Source organism: Choloepus didactylus, chromosome 8 (genome assembly GCF_015220235.1).
Source record: "Choloepus didactylus isolate mChoDid1 chromosome 8, mChoDid1.pri, whole genome shotgun sequence".
Classification (NCBI taxonomy): domain Eukaryota; kingdom Metazoa; phylum Chordata; class Mammalia; order Pilosa; family Megalonychidae; genus Choloepus; species Choloepus didactylus.
In genome coordinates, this window is record NC_051314.1 from 67,752,633 (window position 1) to 67,774,855 (window position 22,223).

Genomic DNA, 22,223 nt, shown 5'->3' on the forward strand with positions numbered 1-22,223 from the left:
GATCAGTGGAGCCATATAAAACATGCTGACTCAAAGAGACTGAACGGAGTGCAGCTGTGAGTGACGTTTTGAAGAAGAGCAAGCTTGCTGGAGAGGAACGTCCTGGGAGAAAGCCATTTTGAAACCAGAATTTGGAGCAGACGCCAGCCACGTGCCTTCCCAGCTAACAGAGGTTTTCCGGATGCCATTTGCCATCCTCCAGTGAAGGTACCTGATTACTGATGTGTTACCTTGGACACTTTATGGCCTTAAGACTGTAACTGTATAGCCAAATAAACCCCCTTTTTATAAAAGCCAGTCCATCTCTGGTGTTTTGCATTCTGCAGCATTAGCAAACTAAAACAGTTAGAAAAAGTGTACGTCACCAAACTGTGTTTCTGAAAAATTAGATTGGTATCTTCTTTTTTTACAACTTGGAAGAACCCTATCAAGCAAAGCAAATGCCAAGAGGCCAAAAACAACAGAAAATCTTAATGCATATGATAAAACCAGACGACATGGAGAATCCAACTCCAAACACACAAATCAAGATATCAGAAGAGACTCAGTACTTGGCAGAATTAATCAAAGAACTACAATTGAGGAATGAAAACATGGCAAAGGATTTAAAGGACATCAAGAAGACCATGGCCCAGGATATAAGCGACATAAAGAAGACCCTGGAAGAGCATAAAGAAGACATTGCAAGAGTAAATAAAAAAATAGACGATCTTATAATAAAAGAAACTGTTGGCCAAATTAAAAAGACTCTGGATATTCACAATACAAGATTAGAGGAAGTTGAACAATGTCTCAGTGTCCTAGAAGTCCACAGAACAGAAAATGAAAGAACAAAAGAAAGAATGGAGAAAAAAATCAAAATGGATCTCAGGGATACGACAGATAAAATAAAACGTCCAAATTTAAGACTCATTGGTGTCCCAGAAGGGGAAGAGAAGGGTAAAGGTCTAGAAAGAGTATTCAAAGAAATTGTTGGGGGAAACTTCCCAAAACTTCTACACAATATAAATACACAAAGCATAAATGCCCAGCGAACTCCAAATAGAATAAATCCAAATAAACCCACTCTGAGACATATTCTGATCAGACTCTCAAATACGGAAGAGAAGGAGCAAGTTCTGAAAGCAACAAGAGAAAAGCAATTCACCACATACAAAGGAAACAACATAAGACTAAGTTGTGACTACTCAGCGGCCACCATGGAAGTGAGAAGGCAGTGGCATGACGTATTTAAAATTCTGAGAGAGAAAAATTTCCAACCAAGAATACTTTATCCAGCAAAACTCTCCTTCAAATTTGAGGGAGAGCTTACATTTTTCACAGACAAACAAATGCTGAGAGACTTTGCCAAAAAAAGACCTGCCTTACTTCAGATTCTAAAGGGAGCCCTACCAACAGAGAAACAAAGAAAGGAGAAAGAGATATAGAGAATTTTAACAGACATATATAGTACCTTACATCCCAAATCACCAGGACACTCATTTTTCTCTAGTGATCACGGATCTTTCTCCAGAAGGGACCATTTGCTGGGACATAAAACAAGCCTCAATAAATTAAAAAAAAAAAAAAAAAAAAAAAAAAAAAAAAAAAAAAAAAAAAATTGAATATGCTCAAAGCACATTCTCCAACCACAATGCAATACAAATAGAAGTCAATAATTTTTGAACTGTAACTCCACTATTTACTTCCTACACGATATAAAATACACAAACTCTAATGACAAATCAGTGGTTTTGAACTCAACTTAAAATATGTAATTTTAGACAACTATATAAAGGTGGGGGAATGGAGGAGTATAGGAACATAGTTTATGTGTCCTGTTGAAATAAAGGTGGTATCAAAGAAAAACAAGATTTTTATGGATGTAAGAGGTTAATTTTAAGCCTCACAGTAAACACAAAGAAATTATCAGAGAATATAACCATAGAGATGAAAAGTAGAGTATGGGTTAAGAGAAATGGGGGAAGGGGCAACGGGGAGTTAAGAAATGAGTGTAGGGTTGCTGTTTGAGGTGAAGGGAAATTTCTAGTAATGGGTGGTGGGAAAGAGCATTACAACATTCTAAATGTGATTAATCCCCCCAATGGAAGGCTAGGGAGGAGGTGGAATGGGAAGACTTAGGCTGTATATATGTTTCCACAATTGAAAAAAAAAGACAGTCTAAATAGATGACAATTGAATGCCAAGGATGAGCCTGGATGGGATTGGAGGATGGAGGACAGGAGGCTCAAAGGGACACAGTTGAGACACAAGGAAAAGGAAATATAGAATGTAAGCTTTGTATCATTGTTGAATCTCTTGTACTTCTTAGCTGCGCTTAATGGGACTGCATAAAAGAATGTTTTTATTCATGGGAAGAGTATATGTGAATTACAGTGTTTGTTCAAGGGTGTATGCAGCTAGCTCTCATATGTTCAGAAGATGGAGCAACAGATGATGGATGACAGATAGGGAGGGAGGGAAAGAAATAGCTACGTGACAGCATGTTAAAGTTGGTGGATTGGACTATCGGGGGAGGGGGGTCAGGGTATGATGGAATTCTGTGTATGGGTTTAGTATTGTTCTTCCAACTGTTCCTATAACTTTGAATTTATTTCAAAATAAAAAAAAATAAAAAAAAAGAAGTTATATACAACATTCTTTAATTGTACTAACTTCATTTTCATATCTTCACAGTAATACAAAACAGTCATTTGCAGAACTAGTTCAGATTACTTAAATACCAGATATATTTTAGCCCTCTATATAAGTGTTTGGAAGTTACTTATGTTTATATGAAATGAAGCTATTAATACTTTTCTATAGCAGTACTGCATAGCAGGAAGGCCAAGAGAAACACAATCCAAGGAATGGGGTTTTCCCAAAGCTGCAGTGTAAAAAGACTACAAATAGTTGATTCCATACACATGAATGGGTTTCTTTGCTATACGAAATCCAAGTGGAATAAGGAATGGAGAAGTGTAAAAAGGTTTCTTGAGGGGAAGAAGGATGACACCCTGTATGCATTTAGTTTTCTGTCCCTTCTGTCCATTGTACTCTTCTCCTGCACTGTCTGATGTCTGTAATGTTAGGTTGTCTGTAAGCAACTGTGTGGTGAGGGTGCTGTCTTTGTCTGAGTCTTCATTCAGCGTATCAAATTCTGCAATGACCTCATCAAAAGCCGATTTAGCCAGAGTACAAGCAAGCTCTGGGTTATTAAGCATTTCACAGTAAAATATAGAAAAGTTAAGAGCTAGCCCCAGGTGGACTGGGTGTGTGGGTTGCATCTCTTTCTTGCTTATATAAAATGTCTCTTGGTAAGCTCCTTGGGAATTGCCTATTGTTTGTTTTCAATCATTGCCACATGCCACTTCAGCAAGGTACTGGAAGTGATCTCCCTTTATTTTCAGACAGAAGACCTTACTCTCTGGATTAGGTGCATTGGCTATTAAATACTTTTCCAACAATTCCAAGACCGTGGTGAGATGGATCTCAGCTCCGACTCCACTTTTTCCCCAGTCTTTAATAAGCTGCAACTTCTCGTCGAGGTGTCGGTCTTATGCTCGATGCTCGAGATGATTCTCCAGGTAGACCCGTGGCCCTCGACCACATTCTTTAGGCCACGGAGAGCAGGTTGCACTCCTCGTTGGACAGCTTGGCGCCCCGCTCCATCACGGCCTTCATGCAGGAGGCCATGCTGTCGTAGCACTCGGCCTGCTCGGCCAGCTTTGCCTTCTGGATCAGCTCTGTTTTCTCCAAGGTGGGCTGCGGGTGAGGGGCCGGGAACAGCAAGTGTGGAGGCATGGAAGGTGGCGAGCAGACACCAGGAACACGAAGAGGCCTCCTCGACAGCATTTTTTGGTCTCTGCAGCCGCAAGGCGAGCCCACCAAAATTTTTAATTTTGATGAAGTCTAATTTAATTTTCTTTTGTTGCTTGTGCTTTTGGTGTCATATTGAAGAATTCACTACCAAATCCAAGGTCTTGAAGATTTACCCCATGTTTTCTTCTAAGAGTTTTATGGTTTTCACTCTTGTATTGAGGTCATTGATTCACCTTGAGTTAATGTTTGTATAGGTGTGAGTTAGGGGGAGGTAAAGAATGTTCAGCAACAAAAACATATACAAGAGTGCTAGTAAAAGAGTTGAAAAGTCTTTTTTTTTTTTTTTTTTGAAACAATCAGGAATGAGCAAACAGATTTATGTAAGAGATTAATCACAGCATTTTATATAATTGAAAAAATTACTGGAAACAACCTAAATTTCTAAAAATAGAGTATTTGTTAAATAAAATAAAAATCATTATATGGCCATTAAAATTATATTTTAAAGAATATTTACTGATATGGGCAAATGTTGGTGACATCATTAAGTGAAAAAAGTGGTTTATAAATAGTAACTATAGCATGATACAATTTTTTATAACAGTTTTATTGAAACATAATTTATATACCATACAATTTACTCATTTAACATGTACAATTCAATGGTTTTTGGTATATTCACAGAGTTGTGCAACCATCACTTCAGTTAATTTTAGAACATTTTAATCACCGCAAAAAGAACCCCCATTCCCATTGGTAGTCACTCGGTAGGACACATTTGCTATTATTTAGCAATAAAAAGGAATGAAATACTAATATGTGCTACAACATGGATGAACCTTGGAAACATTACGCTAAATATAAGAAGCCAACAAATGATCACATATTGAACAATTCCACTTAGATGAAATGTCAAAAATAGGCAAATCTATAGAGACAGAAAGTAGAATATGGGTTGCCTAGGGCTGGGGATGCAGATAGGGGTGCAGGTACTTATGGGGAAATGGTGAGTTACTTCTAATGGGTATGGGACTTAATTTTGGGGTGATGAAAATGTTCTAAAATTGATTGTAGAGATAGTTGCACAACCTTGTAAATATACTAAAAAGACTGTACACTTTAAATGGGTGAATTGTATGATATGTGAATTGTATCTCAAAGCTGCTATAAAAAGTATCTAAGTGTATATGTGAAAAAATCTGGAAGGATATACTGAAAATGTTAATATTATCCCTGTATAGAGGTATGATGATTTTTTTCTCTTTTTAAAAGTTTATTTTCTAATATTTCTACAGTGGTCACATATTTATAAGATAATAAACAAGTATTTCTGAAATGCACTGACTAGCTACTTGATGATATTAATAAGTTATATTATTTTTTAGGTATGATAATGGTATTGTCGTTATGTTGCATATTAAAAAACATAAAAATTGTCCTCTGAGATATACACTCATACAGATGAAACGATATGTCAGAGGGATGAGGGATGGGGTATAAACAGGAAAAGTTTGGACAAGAAGTAAAAATTGTTAAAGCTGAGTGATTTGTCACATGCAGGTTTATAATATTATTCTGTCTACCTTTGTATATGTTTGAAATTTTCTATGATTAAAAAAACATTAAAAAGAAGGTAGGTTACAAATGGTATGCACAGTACTTATACACTTAGGCTTCAAAAAAAAAAAAAAAAAAAAAAGGTGGATATGTGCAGGAATTTAAAAAAAAGACCAGAAGGAAATACATGAAACATGTATTCACAATTGATTCTCTTTGGGTAATGGCAGCATGGTTGAGTGTATTTTCTTCTACGTGCTTTCCATTATTTTTTTAGTATCCTACAATGAATACATGTTTGTTCTGTGATAGGAAAAATCCCTCTCCTTAAAAAGTGTTTCCTCAAGTCCAAGAAGTACTTAAAATATAACATAATGCAAAATATAGTGTAAAAGTTTCACCGGGGCTCAAAGCCCTGATGCAGCTGGAAAGACCATGAATGGTTTGAATGTCTCTTCTAGAGCAAGTGACTTGGATGGATGCCCTGGGCAATCTCAGAGCCCAGTGTACATGGGAGGTCTAGAAGTTGTCCAGACTTTGTGGGGATGACCTGGGTTTTCACAGAGCCACTAGTAAGGTAGATGGTTTAAACAACAACAACAACAACTCTTAGGTGAGAAATTTAGATTGCATTTGATTCACCATGTCTCCATCCAAAACTTTTTAAATGAAATTTGCATGAATTGGAAAATGATGGTGCACTTTTTTTTTTAAGACAAGGTTAAGACAAATACCCTTTCACTACCAGAAGAATGTGGTCATTTATGGGCATAAAATGGCAGAATAAAAATTCATAATAAAAAAAATCTTCCCCCAAACAATCCAAAAATAGGTAAGGAAAAAAAAAAAAGTAGTGGGTGTTCCTCTAGAGACCAAAAAAAGATTCAAAGAAACATTTTTTTTAAATACAAAATAACTTTCATATAAAATTACCTCACTAGGGAAAATCAAACAATGACATGCTAGTAGATGACATGAGAAAAAACCACTGACCACCCTTTGATTTCTCTTTCCTAAAATTTCAAAATCTTTGTGTTTCTATTATATACTAACTTAGACTGCACTTACTTGTAAATATCTTATCTCCCCTGATAGATTTTAAGCATCTTAAAGGCAAATATCATGAGGTCTTCAAATCCCCAGAGACCCCTGCACATTGTAGGTAATTAATCAACTTGGTTCAAATCAATAAATGTTTGTAATATCAATGAGGGGATATAATGATGAATGACACACAATATATTAAGCTCAAAAAACTTATTGCAAATCCAGAAAAAATATAGATATATCATGGACACACTGGTAAGAGAAAATACTTGCCTAGAAATAAGTCCACAACAGCCAGGAATCTCCAATTTTTAAGAGGTAAGATTTTGGAGGAAAAGGGGTTGTTGTATACAGTGCCAAAATGTGTTCTTGAAAAACCTCCCATTCTGCAAAACTGGGCACTAAAAAATAACAGTACTTACGGGAAAATTAGGGTTGGGCAGACCAGTCAATACCTGTGAAGTTTTGTAACCAGAACACTATTAAAAACATTTACAATCCTATTAAAACCACTAGCACAGTTAAATCTCTACTGGCACATGTACCTAGCTTTAAACTTTGGGGTCCCTGCTTATTCCTCCCAGATGTAGATCCTGAAGAGCACCAAATTCGTCAAAATTTAAAAACTGATCTAGGATGAGGCCTGGATCATTAATCTCTTGTTTTTCATTAATCCATTGTTTTAAACAGGGGGAAATGCCTTTGCAGTTTCTTCATTTGCACTTGTAGCATCCCAGGCATTGCTTGCATGGAATTGTAGATTTTCATTTTTTTTTCTTTCAGTCTTCATCTTTTTCTAAGGCTGACTCTTTGGCTATGAGAAACCTTGGCTTTGATTGTTGCAAAACATCTAATGTACTGGGAAAAATCATGCTGGAACCAACAAAACTTCTGGATTATACTAACATCATTTCTAAATGTGTATGAGATGATTATGTCAAAGAAACTCTAGCAGAATAGACAGATTGGTAAGTGGCTAACCCAGGAATTGGCATAGATGAACCTAAGTTTATGTAAGTCTAGTTGTAGCAGTAGTAACGATGACAGCTAGTAACATTTTTTCAGGTTTACTATGTTCTGGCCATTATGCTAAACACTTTATATGGGTTATCCCATTTATTCACATATACTCTATGAAGCAGAGGAAGAAACTGATATTTAATAAGATTAATATGTCCAAGGTTATAAAGCTAGAAGTGGTAAATTTGGAACTTATATCTAGATCTTTCTGACCCTATCGCCTGGGCTTTTAATAACCACAGTGAAATCATACCTCTCATCCAATGAAAGTGTGAAATGATTTTACAGCGGTATCAGACAATGTAGGCTGATGTTCTTTTTACCAGTTGGAACATGTAAATATTAAAGTTATATGATGTATGTACCTAGAAAACCACTAAGCATTGTAGAGTACTTATTATTTTTCCAGATTTAAGCTTTCTGGCTAGGATGTGAGGAAAATCTTTGGACATGGCCAGAGGAGAATTCCAGAACTGTGATACCTCCTTTTCAGTTCTTTCCAGCTAGGTCGGAGGCCTGCTCTGATGACTCAGGCTATGCAAGGGCCTTAGAACGGCCACTCAGGCATACTTCTGAATTCTACACAGGATATCTGACTGCATGTGTGGTGGGATGGGGAGAGGAGGGAAGAAGGGGCAGGATTTTTTTTTTTCATTTTTATTGAGATTGTTCAGATACCATACAATTATCCAAAGATCCAAAGTGTACAATCACTTGCCCCTGGGTACCCTCATACAGCTGTGCATCCATCACACTTAATTTTTGTTCAATGTTTAGAAACTTTTCATTACTCCAGACAAGAAATAAAGTGAAAGATGAAAAAAGAAAAAAAGAAAAGGAAACTCTAATCCTCCCCTATCCCTAACCAACCCCCCTCAATTGTCGACTCGTAGTATTGGTATAGTACATTTGTTAGTTTATGAAAAAAATGTTGAAATACTACTAACTGTAGTATATAGTTTATAATAGGTATATAGTTCTTCCTTATATGCCTCTCTATTATTAACTTCTAATTGTATTGTCATACATTTGTTCTGGTTCATGGAAGCAATTTCTAGTATTTGTACAGTTGATCATGGACATTGCTCACCATAGGATTCAGTTTTATACATTCCCATCTTTTGACCTCCAACTTTCCTTCTGGTGACATACATGACCCTGAGCTTCCCCTTTCCACCTCATTCACACACCATTCGGCATTGTTAGTTATTCTCACATCTTGCTACCAACACCCCTGTTCATTTCCAAACATTTAAGTTCATCCTAATTGAACATTCTGCTCATACTAAGCAACCACTCCCCATTCTTAAGCCTCGTCCTATATCTTGGTACCTTATATTTCATGTCTATGAGTTTACATATTATAATTAGTTCCTATCAGTGAGACTCTGCAATAATTGTCCTTATGTGCCTGGCTTATTTCACTCAGTATATTGCCCTCGAGGTTTTGTCATCAACCCATTTTTTTTTTAATATGGTTTTGTTCACTCACCATACATTCCATCCCAAGAAAATAATCGATGGTTCTCTGCATGGTCATATATTTATGTGTTCACCACCTTCACCACTATCTATATAAGGGCATCTGCATTTCTTCCACAAGGCAGGAGGGAGAGTCAAAGAAGGTAGAGAGGCAAAAGAAAGAGGAAAAAAAAAAAATGACAGCTAGGAAGCAGCAAAAGGAAAAATAACCTTAAATCAAAGTAGAATAAAGAATCAGACAATACTACCAATGTCAAGTGTCTAACATGCCTCCCCTATGCCCCCCTCTTATCTGCATTTACCTTGGTATATCACCTTTGTTACATTAAAGGAAGCATAATACAATGATTCTATTAGTTACAGTCTCTAGTTTATGCTGATTGCATCCCTCCCCCAATGCCTCCCCATTTTTAACACCTTGCAAGGTTGACATTTGCTTGTTCTCCCTCGTAAAAGAACATATTTGTACATTTTATCACAATTGTTGAATACTCTAGATTTCACCAAGTTACACAGTCCCAGTCGTTATCTTTCCTCCTTTCTTGTGGTGTCTCACATGCTCCCCATCTTCCTCTCTCAACTGTATTCATAGTTATCTTTGTTCAGTGTACTTACATTGTTGTGCTACCATCTCCCAAAATTGTGTTCCAAACCACGCACTCCTGTCTTCTATCACCCTGTAGTGCTCCCTTTAGTATTTCCTGTAGGGCAGGTGTCTTATTCACAAAGTCTCTCATTGTCTCTTTGTCAGAAAATATTTTGAGCTCTCCCTCATATTTGAAGGACAGCTTTGCTGGATACAGGATTCTTGGTTGGCGGTTTTTCTCTTTCAGTATCTTAAATATATCACACCACTTCCTTCTTGCCTCCATGGTTTCTGCCGAGAGATCCGCACATACTCTTATTAAGCTTCCTTTGTATGTAATGGATCACTTTTCTCTTGCTGCTTTCAGGATTCTCTCTTTGTCTTTGACATTTGATAATCTGATTATTAAGTGTCTTGGCGTAGGCCTATTCATATCTCTTCTGTTTGGTGTACGCTGTGCTTCTTGGATCTGTAAATGTCTTTCATAAGAGATGGGAAATTTTCATTAATTATTTCCTCTATTATTGCTTCTGCCCCCTTTCCCTTCTCTTCTCCTTCTGGGACACCAATGATACATACATTATTGTACTTTGTTTCATCCTTGAGTTCCCGGAGACGTTGCTCGTATTTTTTCATTCTTTTCTCCATCTGCTCCTCTGCATGTAGCCTTTCAGGTGTTTTGTTCTCCAGTTCCTGAGTGTTTTTTTTCTGCCTCTTGAGATCTGCTGTTGTATGTTTCCATTGTGTCTTTCATCTCTTGTGTTGTGCCTTTCATTTCCATAGATTCTACTAGTTGTTTTTTTGAACTTTTGATTTCTGCCGTATATATGCCCAGTATTTCCTTTACAGCCTCTATCTCTTTTGCAATATCTTCTCTAAGCTTTTTGAATTGATTCAGCATTAGTTCTGTAAATTCCTGTCTCTCAGTTGAAGTATATGTTTGTTCCTCTGACTGGGCCATAACTTTGTTTTTCTTAGTGTAGGTTGTAATTTTCTGTTGTCTAGGCATGGTTTCCTTGGTTATCCAAATCAGGTTTTCCCAGACTAGAACAGGCTCAGGTCCCAGAGGGAAGAAATACTCAGTATCTGGTTTCCCTTCGGGTGTGTCTTAGAAAATTGCTCCACCCTTTGATGCCTCAGGTCACTGTCGTTTTCTGCCCAGCAGGTGATGCCTGTTAGCCTATAATTCTTGACTGGTGTGAGGAGGTATGGCCGTGTTCCCCCAGGCTCTGGGGTCTGGTTCTGAATGGAAAGGGTCCCACCTCTTTCCTCCTAGAGAAGACAGACCCCCCAGGTGGAGGTCATTAGCATTTCAATGGTCTCGCTCTCTGCTTGTGCTATCTCCACCCTTCCCTGAGTCACAGCCCTGGAAACTGAAAATGACTGGGGCTTTCTCCACTGAGCCAAAAAAGAAACAGATAGTCCCCTTCAGACCCAGTCCAAGGCGACCCTCCGGCTCTCCAAGGTCAGTCGTCACCCAAAGCCTCTGTCTGTTTTTTGGGGATGCGTACCTGTAGTGAGCAGTTCACAGTCGCTACTTAAAACCCCAGATGGAGCTCAGCTGAGCTATATTTGCTTGCTGGGAGAGAGCTTCTCTCTGGCACCACGAGGCTTTGTAGCTTGGGCTATGGGGGAGGGGGTCTCGCAACTTGGATCCGCAGGTTTTACTTACAGATTTTATGCTGTGTTCTCGGGCATTCCTCCCAATTCAGGTTGGTGCATGATGAGTGGATGGTCTCGTTTGTACCCCCGCAGTTATTCTGGATTATTTACTAATTGTTTTTGGTTTTTTGTAGTTGTTCCAGGGGGACTACTTAGCTTCCACTCCTCTCTATGCCGCCATCTTGCCCCGCCTCCAGGGGCAGGATTTTGATCGGGGAATTCATACCCAATGAGAGCCAAGACTTTAGCACCATATCAACAAAATAACTTTTGGTAGAATCTTGACTGTTCAATTCATTTCATTTAATTTCTATTTAACAAGTATATATTGAGAACTTATTATATATCTGAATTAACTATGCTACATATTAGGGTTACAAAAATGAATAATCCATCAAGAGCACATGGGCCTGTGTAGCTAAGTGTAGGTACTTCAGTGAGCATACTCTGTGCTGGGCACTCTTGGCACATCACACGTACTAACTCATTTAATGCCCATCCCTGATATGTAGGGACTAAAGTTCTACCTATTGTATAGGATTTTGTAACACCCTATTTTATAGATGAGGACACTAAAGAATGCAGAGGGGATAAGAAACTTGCCTAACCAAGTTCTCGATCTTGGGGCTTGCCTTTATAAAGCTTGTTATTGCAAAGGAGAGACTAAGTCAACTTATAATGGTGCCTAAGAATCACCCCCAGAGAACCTCTTTTGTTGCTCAGATGTGGCCTCTCTCTCTCTCTCTAAGCCCACTCAGCAGGTAAACTCACTGCCCTCCCCCCTACATGAGACATAACTCCCAGCGGTGTAAATCTCCCTGGCAACGTGGGACTTGACTCCCGGGGATGAGCCTGGACCCGGCATCATGGGTTTGAGAAAACCTTCCTAACTAAAAGGGGGAAGAGAAATGAAACAAAATAAAGTTACAGAGGCTGAGAGATCTCAAATGGAGTTGAAAGGTCATTCTGGAGGTTATCCTTATGCATTATATAGATATCCCTTTTTAGTTTTTAGTCTATGAGAATAGCTAGGAGGAAATACCTGAAACTGTTTAACTGCAATCCAGTATCCTTGATCCTTGAAGATGATCATATAACTAAATAGCTTATATGGTGAGGCTGTGTGATTGTGAAAACTTTGTGGCTCACACTCCCTTTATCCAATGTATGAACAAATGAGTAGAAAAAAGGGGGACAAAAATTCAATGAATAATAGGGGCGAAAAAGGAGTATGATATGTGTTGGCTGTTCTTTTTTACTTTTATTTTTATTCTTATTTTTGGAGTAATGAAAATGTTCAAAAAATTGATTGTGTGGTGATAAATCCACAACTATGTGAGGATACTGTGAACAACTGATTGTACTCTTTGGATGACTGTATGGTATGTGAATATATCTCAATAAAATTGCATTTAAAAAAAAAAAAAGAAACGTGCCTAAGATTACACAACTGTTGAACAAGTTGCAGAGCTACGATTTGAACCCAAGCAGTTTGAGTTCAGAGTCTGTACTCTTAATCTCTTCCTTAAAGTCTGTCTCTAGTGCAGGGAGACAGAGAGGTTAACAAAATGTATATAATGTGGAGCAATAAGAGAAATTGTAGACATATATACAAGGTGGAACAACAGTAGAGGAGAAATTGATCAACTCTGCCTGGGTGGCAGGGAAGGCGGCATTCTTGGGGGAATGGCAATTCCATGGAGCCTTCGTGGCAGATGTTAAATGGTTATCAGGGACACCAGAGGAAAGAGGAATCAGGATGGGCAAAGGCATGGTGGTGTGAAAGGGCCCAGCATGCCGGCAGTTTGCTATCATAGAAATGTAAGAAAACAGGATAGAGATGGCAGGAAATGAGTGCCTAGAAGTAGAAAGAGATCAGATAGTGGAGGACTCTGAGTTGGCTATACCAAGGAGTTGTATTTTAGGTGGGAAGTACTGAAATAGGTTTTAAACAGGGGACAGTGACATGACTCGATTTGCTCTTTAGAATTTACCTGCAGTGTGGAGGATGGATTGATGCGGGTGTGTGAAGGCAAAACCTAGAAGCAGACTCCATTTAAGAGGCTGTAACAATAATCCCAGTTGGAAATGCAGTGGGGATGGGGAAGGAGGGATGGAGTAGAGAGATTTTTTCTGAGGTCAAGTCAATAGGATTTGGTGACTCACGTGGGGTGGAAGGGTTGGGGGACAAATTTCTCCATTAAGAATAGAGCTTGATTCTTACGAAAGTCCTCACTGTGTGATTTAAGTAAACTGTAGACAGATGCCTAGGAGGGATCTCATCAAGATGGTGGAGTGAAATGCTCCAGGACTCTGTCCCCCACAGAAGCTTTAAACAACAAGCTAAAACTGGCAGAACCATATTTCTCAAAGCTCTGGAAAACAGTTAAAGGGCTGCAGTAACAGGGCTACTGCTCATTCAAGAAAAGGGCAATCTAAAATAGCTGGAAAACCTCATGACAACCTTGCTGGCCACTCCCATCACTACCCAAGTTTAGCATAAAACTGACCTGTACTCCTAGCGTGGGTCCCTGGCCCCAGTTCCGGAGGGAGCAGAATAACCTTGGTACACGTACTGGCTGCATGTATATCTGGCCTAATCTGTCTGGCAGTGGCCTGAGAGACTGAACCAGGACACTCGTTGCAGGCTTGCTATCTCAGAACTTGCCCTGCATGTAGAAGGTAGCTCACCGAGCTCTCCTATAGAACACTATGGGAAAGGAGTCAAGTTATGGCTTCCTGGGGCAAGGGATTGCTGACCATAGACATTCAGTACGTGGGACCATGAGGAAATGTGTTTCCTAGAGGAAAGGGGGCATTTGGATCTGTGTAAATGGAGGGATTCGTAGGGCCATGCGAGCTTGCCCAGGACAAGATGCATGTGCAGAAAAGACTGGGGAGGACCCTATGTTTTAACCTTTGGCTGTTCTCTACAACTCATTGTTAGGATGGCTAAGTTCGAAGGAGAGCACTTGCACAGGCCAATCTGCAAAGATGGGAAAAGGTCTTTAAAATTCAAGGAAATCTCTGTTATAACACTAACTGAATAAAAGCTTAAGGAACAAATATCTCAGAGTCTAAATCCCAGTTATAACACATTAAAATAACAAAATGAACAGTTTTCAACAAAAGATTACAAAACGTACAAAGAAACGTACAAATAATGGCCAATCCAAAGCAGCAGGATAGAACATTAGAAACATCAATAAGGAAGGCCATACTTTGGACATAACTGACAAAGACTTTTAAAAATGGTCTTAAATATACTAAGAGAGCTAAAAGAAACCATGGTCAAAGAACTAAAGGAAATCAGGGAAACAATGATGAACAGGAAGAGAATATCGGTAAAGAAATAGAAATCAAATAAAGGAACCAAACAGATCTGAAGATCACAGTACCAAAAATAATGACCCTTGCATGGGAACTTGGACTTCAAGGGGCACTGCAATTTTAGATGTTGGTACCCAATTATAGCTAATATCTAATTCCTAGCGTAATTATTTTTACCTTACCTCAGAGTAATGTTGAAAACCCCCATTGAAGAAAACAGCAATGCTTTACTCTGCCGATGATTATTGGTTTCATAATACATTATCACACTCCCAGAACAACTCTGCCTATTTGCTTAGGATGCTGATGACAGACATTACCATATGGTGTTCCTGCACCAGAATAATGGTCATTCATCTCATCTTACCTTATTTCTTGAAGTAACATTCAATGAAGCATAAATTACCCTACTCCTAAAATTGATTGAGAAAACCAAGAACCAAAAGACAAAAACAGATATATTCCCATGCTTACAACTTCCCTCTGTCACATAGCCTGTTGAAATCTGCTTTTTGGCTTTAATCCAGCCACCAAGCTAGAAGTTCTTTGGCTCTATGGGACCTGGGATATTCAGGAACAAATCCCACTCAGCTAAGGGTGAAGCCACAGCTGCAAGGATGACTCATGCTCCATCCAGAAAGGAAACAAATGGTCTCAGAACTTTGGTGGTAACTGGGGTGGGGGATGGTTGCATGTGGAGGTGGCCACTACTTTTTCCAGGAAGTTGATCAGTGAAACAATTCTGGGGGGAAAAGACTAACAAGGAAAAAAAAAAAAATCCACTTACTGATACAAGAAATCAGATCATTAAATCTTTCCTTAGGAAAGAGGGGGTTTTCCAGCCCACGGAAATAGAGCTTCAGAACGCCAGCAACTGAGTTAATATCATGGTTACTCTGATCATCAGCCAAAGGGTTTTCACCTAAAAAAAAAAATTACTCTGAACAAAAACATGTATCTATACACACACACACATTTCTATATATACATGTATCTCTTAATTATGCTTTATGAGAGATTATATGGTACTAAAATTAAAATAATTGGTTTAGATATTCCACCCCATGATTAACCTAAAAATAGTTGCTAAAATAAAGCTTGTTTTATATTCTGCTACCAAGTAATTTTCTACAAGTTACCCAAACCTTAAAAAGAAGTGCTGTAGGCTTTATAATTTTACCCAACTTTTTTAAAAGCAAAAATCTATAACCTTAGTTTGATATGAATTCAAATACTCTATTCCTGGTTTCTTATCATCTTGGGGAAAAAATACTACATATGGCTGTCTGTGTGCTATATGGGTCAGTGAAATTTATCAGAATTTATCAGAAATACTAAAGGTTTCACTGAGTTGTGAACACCTGTAATTGAATAAATAGCTGTTTCCCAAAGTGGCACAGTTGTTGCTCACAGCACCCCGAGAGCCACCTTGAGCAGAAGACTGTGAAATCAGACATAGGAATTTGAAAATGTACTCTTCAACAGTATCAAGAAGTTTGGTACAAAGAGTGGCAATTTAAAAATAAATCACAAATATAAACTTACATTGTTCTCTACGGTAAGCAGTTATAAAATATTATGTAACTTGGCAGAGGTTAGTTCTTATCTCTGAGAATTAAACTGAGATAAAATTCTTAAGAAATTCATAATATGCAGCCTTAAATCAAACTCCATTTTTTTATTCACAGGTCTGCTCTTCCCTCCTAAAATTCACAAAAGTTGTGCATTGTATTTTAATTTATTTTTTACTTCTTGGAGCAGTTTATTTTCTGGGACCTGTTGTTCCCTCTTTCTTGCTCCCAGGTGGGAAATCACTGAATATGAATTTGCCAAAATATTTTTTGCCCACTATGAGATAACATCACCTAATCAGGTCACAAATAAGTAACAAATACCAGGGAAGCTTCCAAGGAAAAATAATAGAGCATTTTGCCTGTGGTGGCTGGCATGGGAACTTGGTGTTTTACCACATTTCAACTCATTGTCCTGAGTACGGTCAGGATAAGAGACCAGGCTCCACTGCTCCACACATCGTCTCAGCCAGAGAATCTGGAACAGGAAAAACAATCTGGCCCCAGGTTTACCTCTTCAACCAAGTTTCCAAACTTTGAAAGGTACTATGCCAAGTGTGGGTAGAGAAATGGGATGTGGGGGAGTGGCTCTGTCTCCAGGTGAATGCACCGTGGCTTTGACTGCTAGTCAGAAGAAGGAAGGTACAGAGGTATCCAGAGTACACACAATATAAATCATTGTAACTAGATAGCATTAATAACTGAGAGCCACCATGCAAGAGTTAGGCATTTTCATGGGTGATAGCTCTAATCCTCATGAAAATCCTGCAAGTTTGCAATAAGGAAACTGGCCAAAGTAAGAGTTGAGTAAACTGACCCAAACCACGCAATTAGTAAATGGAAGAGTCTGATTTGATTCTACGTCTGTCCAACTCTGAAGACTATGGTTTTGCTATCCATATGTATTAATTAACAGTTTAGCAGGAATTAGTTGACAGCTAACCACGAACAAGAGTGAGGCACCAACGGGGTTTGCAAGAAGGAGTCTGGGGATGGTAGTAAGTCGAAGGAGAGAGTTCCAGTCAAGGGAAGTAGGTGGGAAGCTGGGATGAGTTGCCTCTCACACCTGCTGGCTAGGCCCAAGTAAGGGCTGCCCTGGCACACAAAACCTTTTCATGGACCATCTTTGACACGTGTGCCGTGGATTATCGATACCAATCCCAAACCAGGTGCAAAGCTCATATGCTTATCTACACCTGAAAACAAAGCCTTTTTTTTTGGCTTCAGTTCTCAGCTGTTCTAAATGGATTCTTACCTTAGCATCCAAAATGAAGTAAATACTTAAAGAAAGTTTTTGAAGCTATACAGAATGAGTATACCACTTCAGTCTAAAGAAAATGATGATTTTTTAACATAGTTTGCTTAAAGGGATAGAAATGCACTTACCTCTCTCAAAGGAGTTTTTAATATCATTGACTTCCACCTGTGAACCAGACACTCTGAAAATCCCCTGATGCTGAAGACCTGAAAAGAACAGAAAGGAAAGATGAAAAATCCCATCACATCCTCTAGGTCCCCCTTTCCTGATAAATAAATGTTAAATAGAAAGACAGTGTGTACTTAAATACTACTAGGGATTGCTTTTTATAAGAATTCTGAGTTTATGGCTTACCATAGAGATTGATGAACCGGACACAGCTTTCTACAATGAGGGGTATAATCTGTCCTGAGTCCTGAGTAAAGAGATGGAAACCAATTAATCTCAAGAGGAGGCATACATCACACATAAACATAAAGCACACCATTTAAGAGCAAAGAGTGATTTTCACCCCTTTAGATGATCGTTTTTAAATCTACCCACTATAAAATCTTCCTCAAGGAAAAAAAAAAAAAAAAGACGCAAAAAATTTATATATAATTAAAGGTATATTTCAGTTCTGGAGCAAAACAAATTAAATACATTTAAGGCAATCCTGTTTCAATTTACTTTTTTTGCTTTACTCCTCTAAGCAAGAAAAGTCAAAAGCAAAATCACTTCTTCTACTTGTATTTAGGCTCACATACCAAAATGAATAAATGAATCACTCACTTTTTCAAGGCTATTTAGACAAGTAGTCTATCTTTAATGGGCCTGGAAAGAACTCTATGCATTACAATCATAGATACTTAGAACTGTCTTGTACTATTATTGAAGGCAACCTTGTGGCCATCTTAGGATCCTATCTACCATATTCCTGAGAGTGCACTTTCCAGCTGACAACAGTTATTAAAGTGCTTCCGTGTTTTACAAATGCATGATACGAGAACAGCTTACTTGATACTGACAACATGTGTCATGTATTTATTTAGTTTGCATCAGAACTTATTTTTTCATGCTTTAAGAATTAAGAAAAACTCGCACAAAAGTGCATTCCAATAGCTCTTGTTTTTTAGGGAGAAACATTTTTTGGCCTCTTGTAATATAGTCACTGTACTCTACTGAACAAATGTGAATTCTGGAAATGCTTTAAAACATGTATAGGATGACAAATGAGATGAAGAAGCTGCTGAGGTTACAGTTAAATATGTACTAATGCCAAGCACTCCATGTAGTTGAAAAAGGTTACTGATCATAAAGTTATTTTTCATGTACTTTTTAAGACTCTGCTTTTGCAGGAATTAGATCTTTAAAGGAAACATCGAAGTTCAAAAATGATGAGCTGACATCAGGTACTAACTCATGAGAAATTTTATTCTGAATCCAAGAATTTGGTTGTCTTAATATATTAGAAGAATTCAGAATCCACTAACCTTCCCATTAAGTGGCAGGGAAAGTATTGGGAATAATGTGGTTCAACAATTTAAACTCTTTACTATTCTTACAGTGGGTAATACACTTTCTGAGGAATAGTTTTATTTTAGATTTTAAGACAATCTAATCAGTGTATAAACCAGTTAATGGTCCAATTACTTCTGGAGACTGTATTAAGCTTCTCTAATTACTTAATTTGTTTTAAGATCATAAATTTTATTAATTTAAAGAACTGCCTTAAGAATAAAAAGAATTTTAATGTGGACTTGGCTCAAAACAGCAATGTAATTACATTAAAACTCACTGCATATGTGAGCAGAATTTTCTTTTAGATACAAGTGTGTTTAAAGGGGAGTAACCTTTGTATAAACAATTCATGGAACACTGTAATCTAAAAGAGCAACAAATACTTAAAGGTAGGTGAAAAACGGAGAATATTAGTACCGTTGCTGAACCTGGTATAAAAACAAAAAGAAAAACAAAGAATAAAAGGTTATTAAAAGGAAAATGTTTGCACCAAGAAAGTCGTAAATGAAAGTGTCTTAGATTTTCATATTATTTAAAAGATATTTTTGTATTTACTTTACATTTACCAGGTAATTGCTAATCTTTTAGCTATTATCGTATTTCATTCAGATACAATGAATTTCGTAGTCAGAATTAATGAGTATGTGATTGTGACTGTGTTTTAATTTAATTTCATGGATGCCAGATGCTTTAGCAGAAAATATTTTACAAGACGTGAAACAATGAGCTGCACGCCTCCTACCATTCAAACAAATCCCTTTGTGCCTCAGATCCCTCATGGGAAAAAGACAGCTCTTGCTGTCTCACAGTGATATCTCAATTGGTCAAACACTTTTCAGAAGTGTAGAGATCTCTGTATGCTCTGAATTACTGTTATTACCAAAAAGTCATTAACGTGGCATCTTGGGATGGCAAAGAGTTCACATAAATGAACTTCCCAAGATCACTGGTTTACTCCTTTTTTATTACCTAAATTTGGTTTCCTTTGACTGTTCTTAATGAAAAATCTTTAAAAAATATAATATGTGCTTTCCTATCATCAGCCACTCTTATACTGTATTATCAAATATAACAAATCATTCAGCTGCTTCTTTGAGCTTTTCTAGATTATCTTTCTCTTCTAGGCCATCAGCTGCACATCTTCCTTCTTTTGTTTTATCATTCCCCTTTCTGCATCTAATTTGCCTCTACTTATAGCTATGGGCTGGGAAACTACAAAATCAAATATGACAATTTGATACTAAATTAGAGCTAATAGGCTCTTCTGGATTTAAGGCTTATGGCTTGTGTTTATGATTTAGTTGTTCAGTGACTTTTCACTTAATTCCAGGGTTACGGTTCATTTTTAAGGCCTTGAAGTTTGTAATCTATCTCTTTATGCAAGTATGCATCTAGCTACGTGCATGCAGGTGAAAGCACGCACACACACATTTATTTTTTAACCATTAGTGCACATATTCAATAAACAGATCTGCCTTTCATGAAAGTAAGATAACTGTATCATATCATTAAGAAAGGTTATTAATGATGCAGTTTTCCACATAAATGTAGTCTTCCAGAACATTTCAGCCCATTTCATATACTGTGTTAGCTATGAAAGAGAAAAAAAGCTCTTCTCTTTTTTGTGTAATTTACACTTGGGCCCATAATCCAGGATTAAATGTGTGTACAGTCATTAACAATTACTCTCCTTAATAAAAGCTCTTGACTCAAATGTGATACATTTGCCAGACATATAACGTAAAAACTGAGAGCTTAATCTGTTTTTACTAGAGAAGATTATTCCTCTTAAGCCAGTGATTTCTAAAGTTCTTTTCTAAGTAAAACCTTTTATAAATCTGTCTAATTTGCAGCGGCAAACATTTTTCTTTTAAAGACCTTAAACAATCTAATTGAAGCCAAGCATGACTATGACTTGAAAATGATACCAAGAGCAAAAGAGGCTATGCTCTCACTTCCCTTTAGCACTATACCTGATGTCTTGTGTGCGAGTTTCTTCGTCCTCGGCTAGAAGCATTATCAGAAATACAGGATGAAAAAGAAGACAGAGAGTAAACACAGCAGAGATACAAGATATAGACTACAGGGTCTTACAATTTATCCAATATAATGAATTCCTCAAGTCATGGGAAATCAAAAGTCTGGCTATTCTTCAGAGCTAGCCTAGCAAATGGACTTTGAAAATGCTTTTGGTGTCATCTCTTTTGCACTAGTAAAAACAAAATATTTGATCAGTTTTCTTTTTTACTGTTTTTTTTTTTAATTTCCCCACAAATTATGCCTTTTTTTTTAAATTTTTTTAATAAAGAAAGAGGGGCTTTCTCTTTTGCCAGGATAATAACACCCACATTTATTCCCTCTTCTGAAAGCTCTCAACCCAAATATTCTTTCCTCTCTGACTTCAGGAAATATTATATTGATTTTCTGGGAAAGCAAAGAGCCCCAGGACAGACTTGGACATAATGACCTGCCTCCTCTTATGAGAGGCTGAGACCATTATAGTAAGAAGTGTGGAGATCAGCCACCCAGATGGCTGGTGCCAGTACCTTGACGAATGTTTCCAAATCCCCATTAAACAACTTAGCATTATACTGTGAGCGGGGTCTGGACTTCCTGTGTTTCTGGGGCTTAGGGGGAACATTTGGAGGCCTAAGGGAAGGGAATATGATTACTGAGCATGACAGAAATCAAACAATAAATGAAACACCTATAGGTCATATCAAAATTACAAAACTAGAGAATTCTTGGGCTCACCCCACACCCCTACCCATGGGGGGGCAGGGGCCTCCCTTCCCATTTATTTACTTTTACTTACGTCTCAAGAAACATACAAGCTATTCAATGAAACTACTGTTTTCCTATATGTTATAGCTGGCATTTGTTTATTTGCAAGTTTGTTTAAAAATGGTAAGCATTACCAAATGGAATTGTGAGCTATTTGGCCAAATGTTAAAAAAGCAGGCCTGAGTTCTTTGGTTTTACGAGTCATAAAAAGACACCACAACTCTTAGAAAGAAGGCTTTCATAGATATCAATGTGAGAATTTAAATAAAGACTTTTGGTTCCAACATAATTCTTCAATGCAAATAACATCATATCTGTTCAATACCCCTCAGGTTTTAATGGGATTTTATTTCATGCAAAAGTAATCATTAATGGGACACAAGTGAAGGCTCGCATGGATTATTATTTCTTTAGAATAAGCTATCCCACTGCCTAAATGTTGGTAGAGCATAAAGATGCACTCATTTATTCTGTTGTGAACTCTCTCCATCTCCAGTCTGTCTGTTGCTTTGGTGGGTTAAGTCAGTCTCTCTGACATAGAAACCCTGTATCATCTTGCACTTTACTGAAGAGAGGAAACCTCTTCGGCCCTCTCCCATTACAGGAAACAGGTCCAGGATTATCT

At 37.7% G+C, this 22,223-nt stretch overlaps 1 protein-coding gene and 1 pseudogene across 6 annotated transcripts in view; both read right to left on the reverse strand.

The window, feature by feature from the left end:
- The window catches only part of SRGAP1 (SLIT-ROBO Rho GTPase activating protein 1), a 313,329-nt gene that overhangs the window by 27,800 nt on the left and 263,306 nt on the right, over nt 1-22,223 (reverse strand). For 5 of the 6 annotated variants that reach the window (XR_005218600.1, XM_037848384.1, XM_037848382.1 and 2 more), the window contains 4 exons: nt 21,361-21,463; nt 17,669-17,729; nt 17,443-17,520; nt 15,273-15,407 (listed from right to left, as the gene is read on the reverse strand). Coding sequence is in view for 5 of the 6 variants with exons in the window: in XM_037848384.1 (XP_037704312.1) it covers nt 15,273-15,407; nt 17,443-17,520; nt 17,669-17,729; nt 21,361-21,463 (377 nt within the window). In the remaining variant the exon portion in view is untranslated. Of the gene's footprint in view, nt 1-15,272; nt 15,408-17,442; nt 17,521-17,668; nt 17,730-20,787; nt 20,822-21,360; nt 21,464-22,223 lie in introns of all 6 variants that reach the window. The other variant, XM_037848383.1, reaches the window with a different exon arrangement.
- On the reverse strand, nt 2,826-3,999 carry LOC119543515 (annotated as a pseudogene).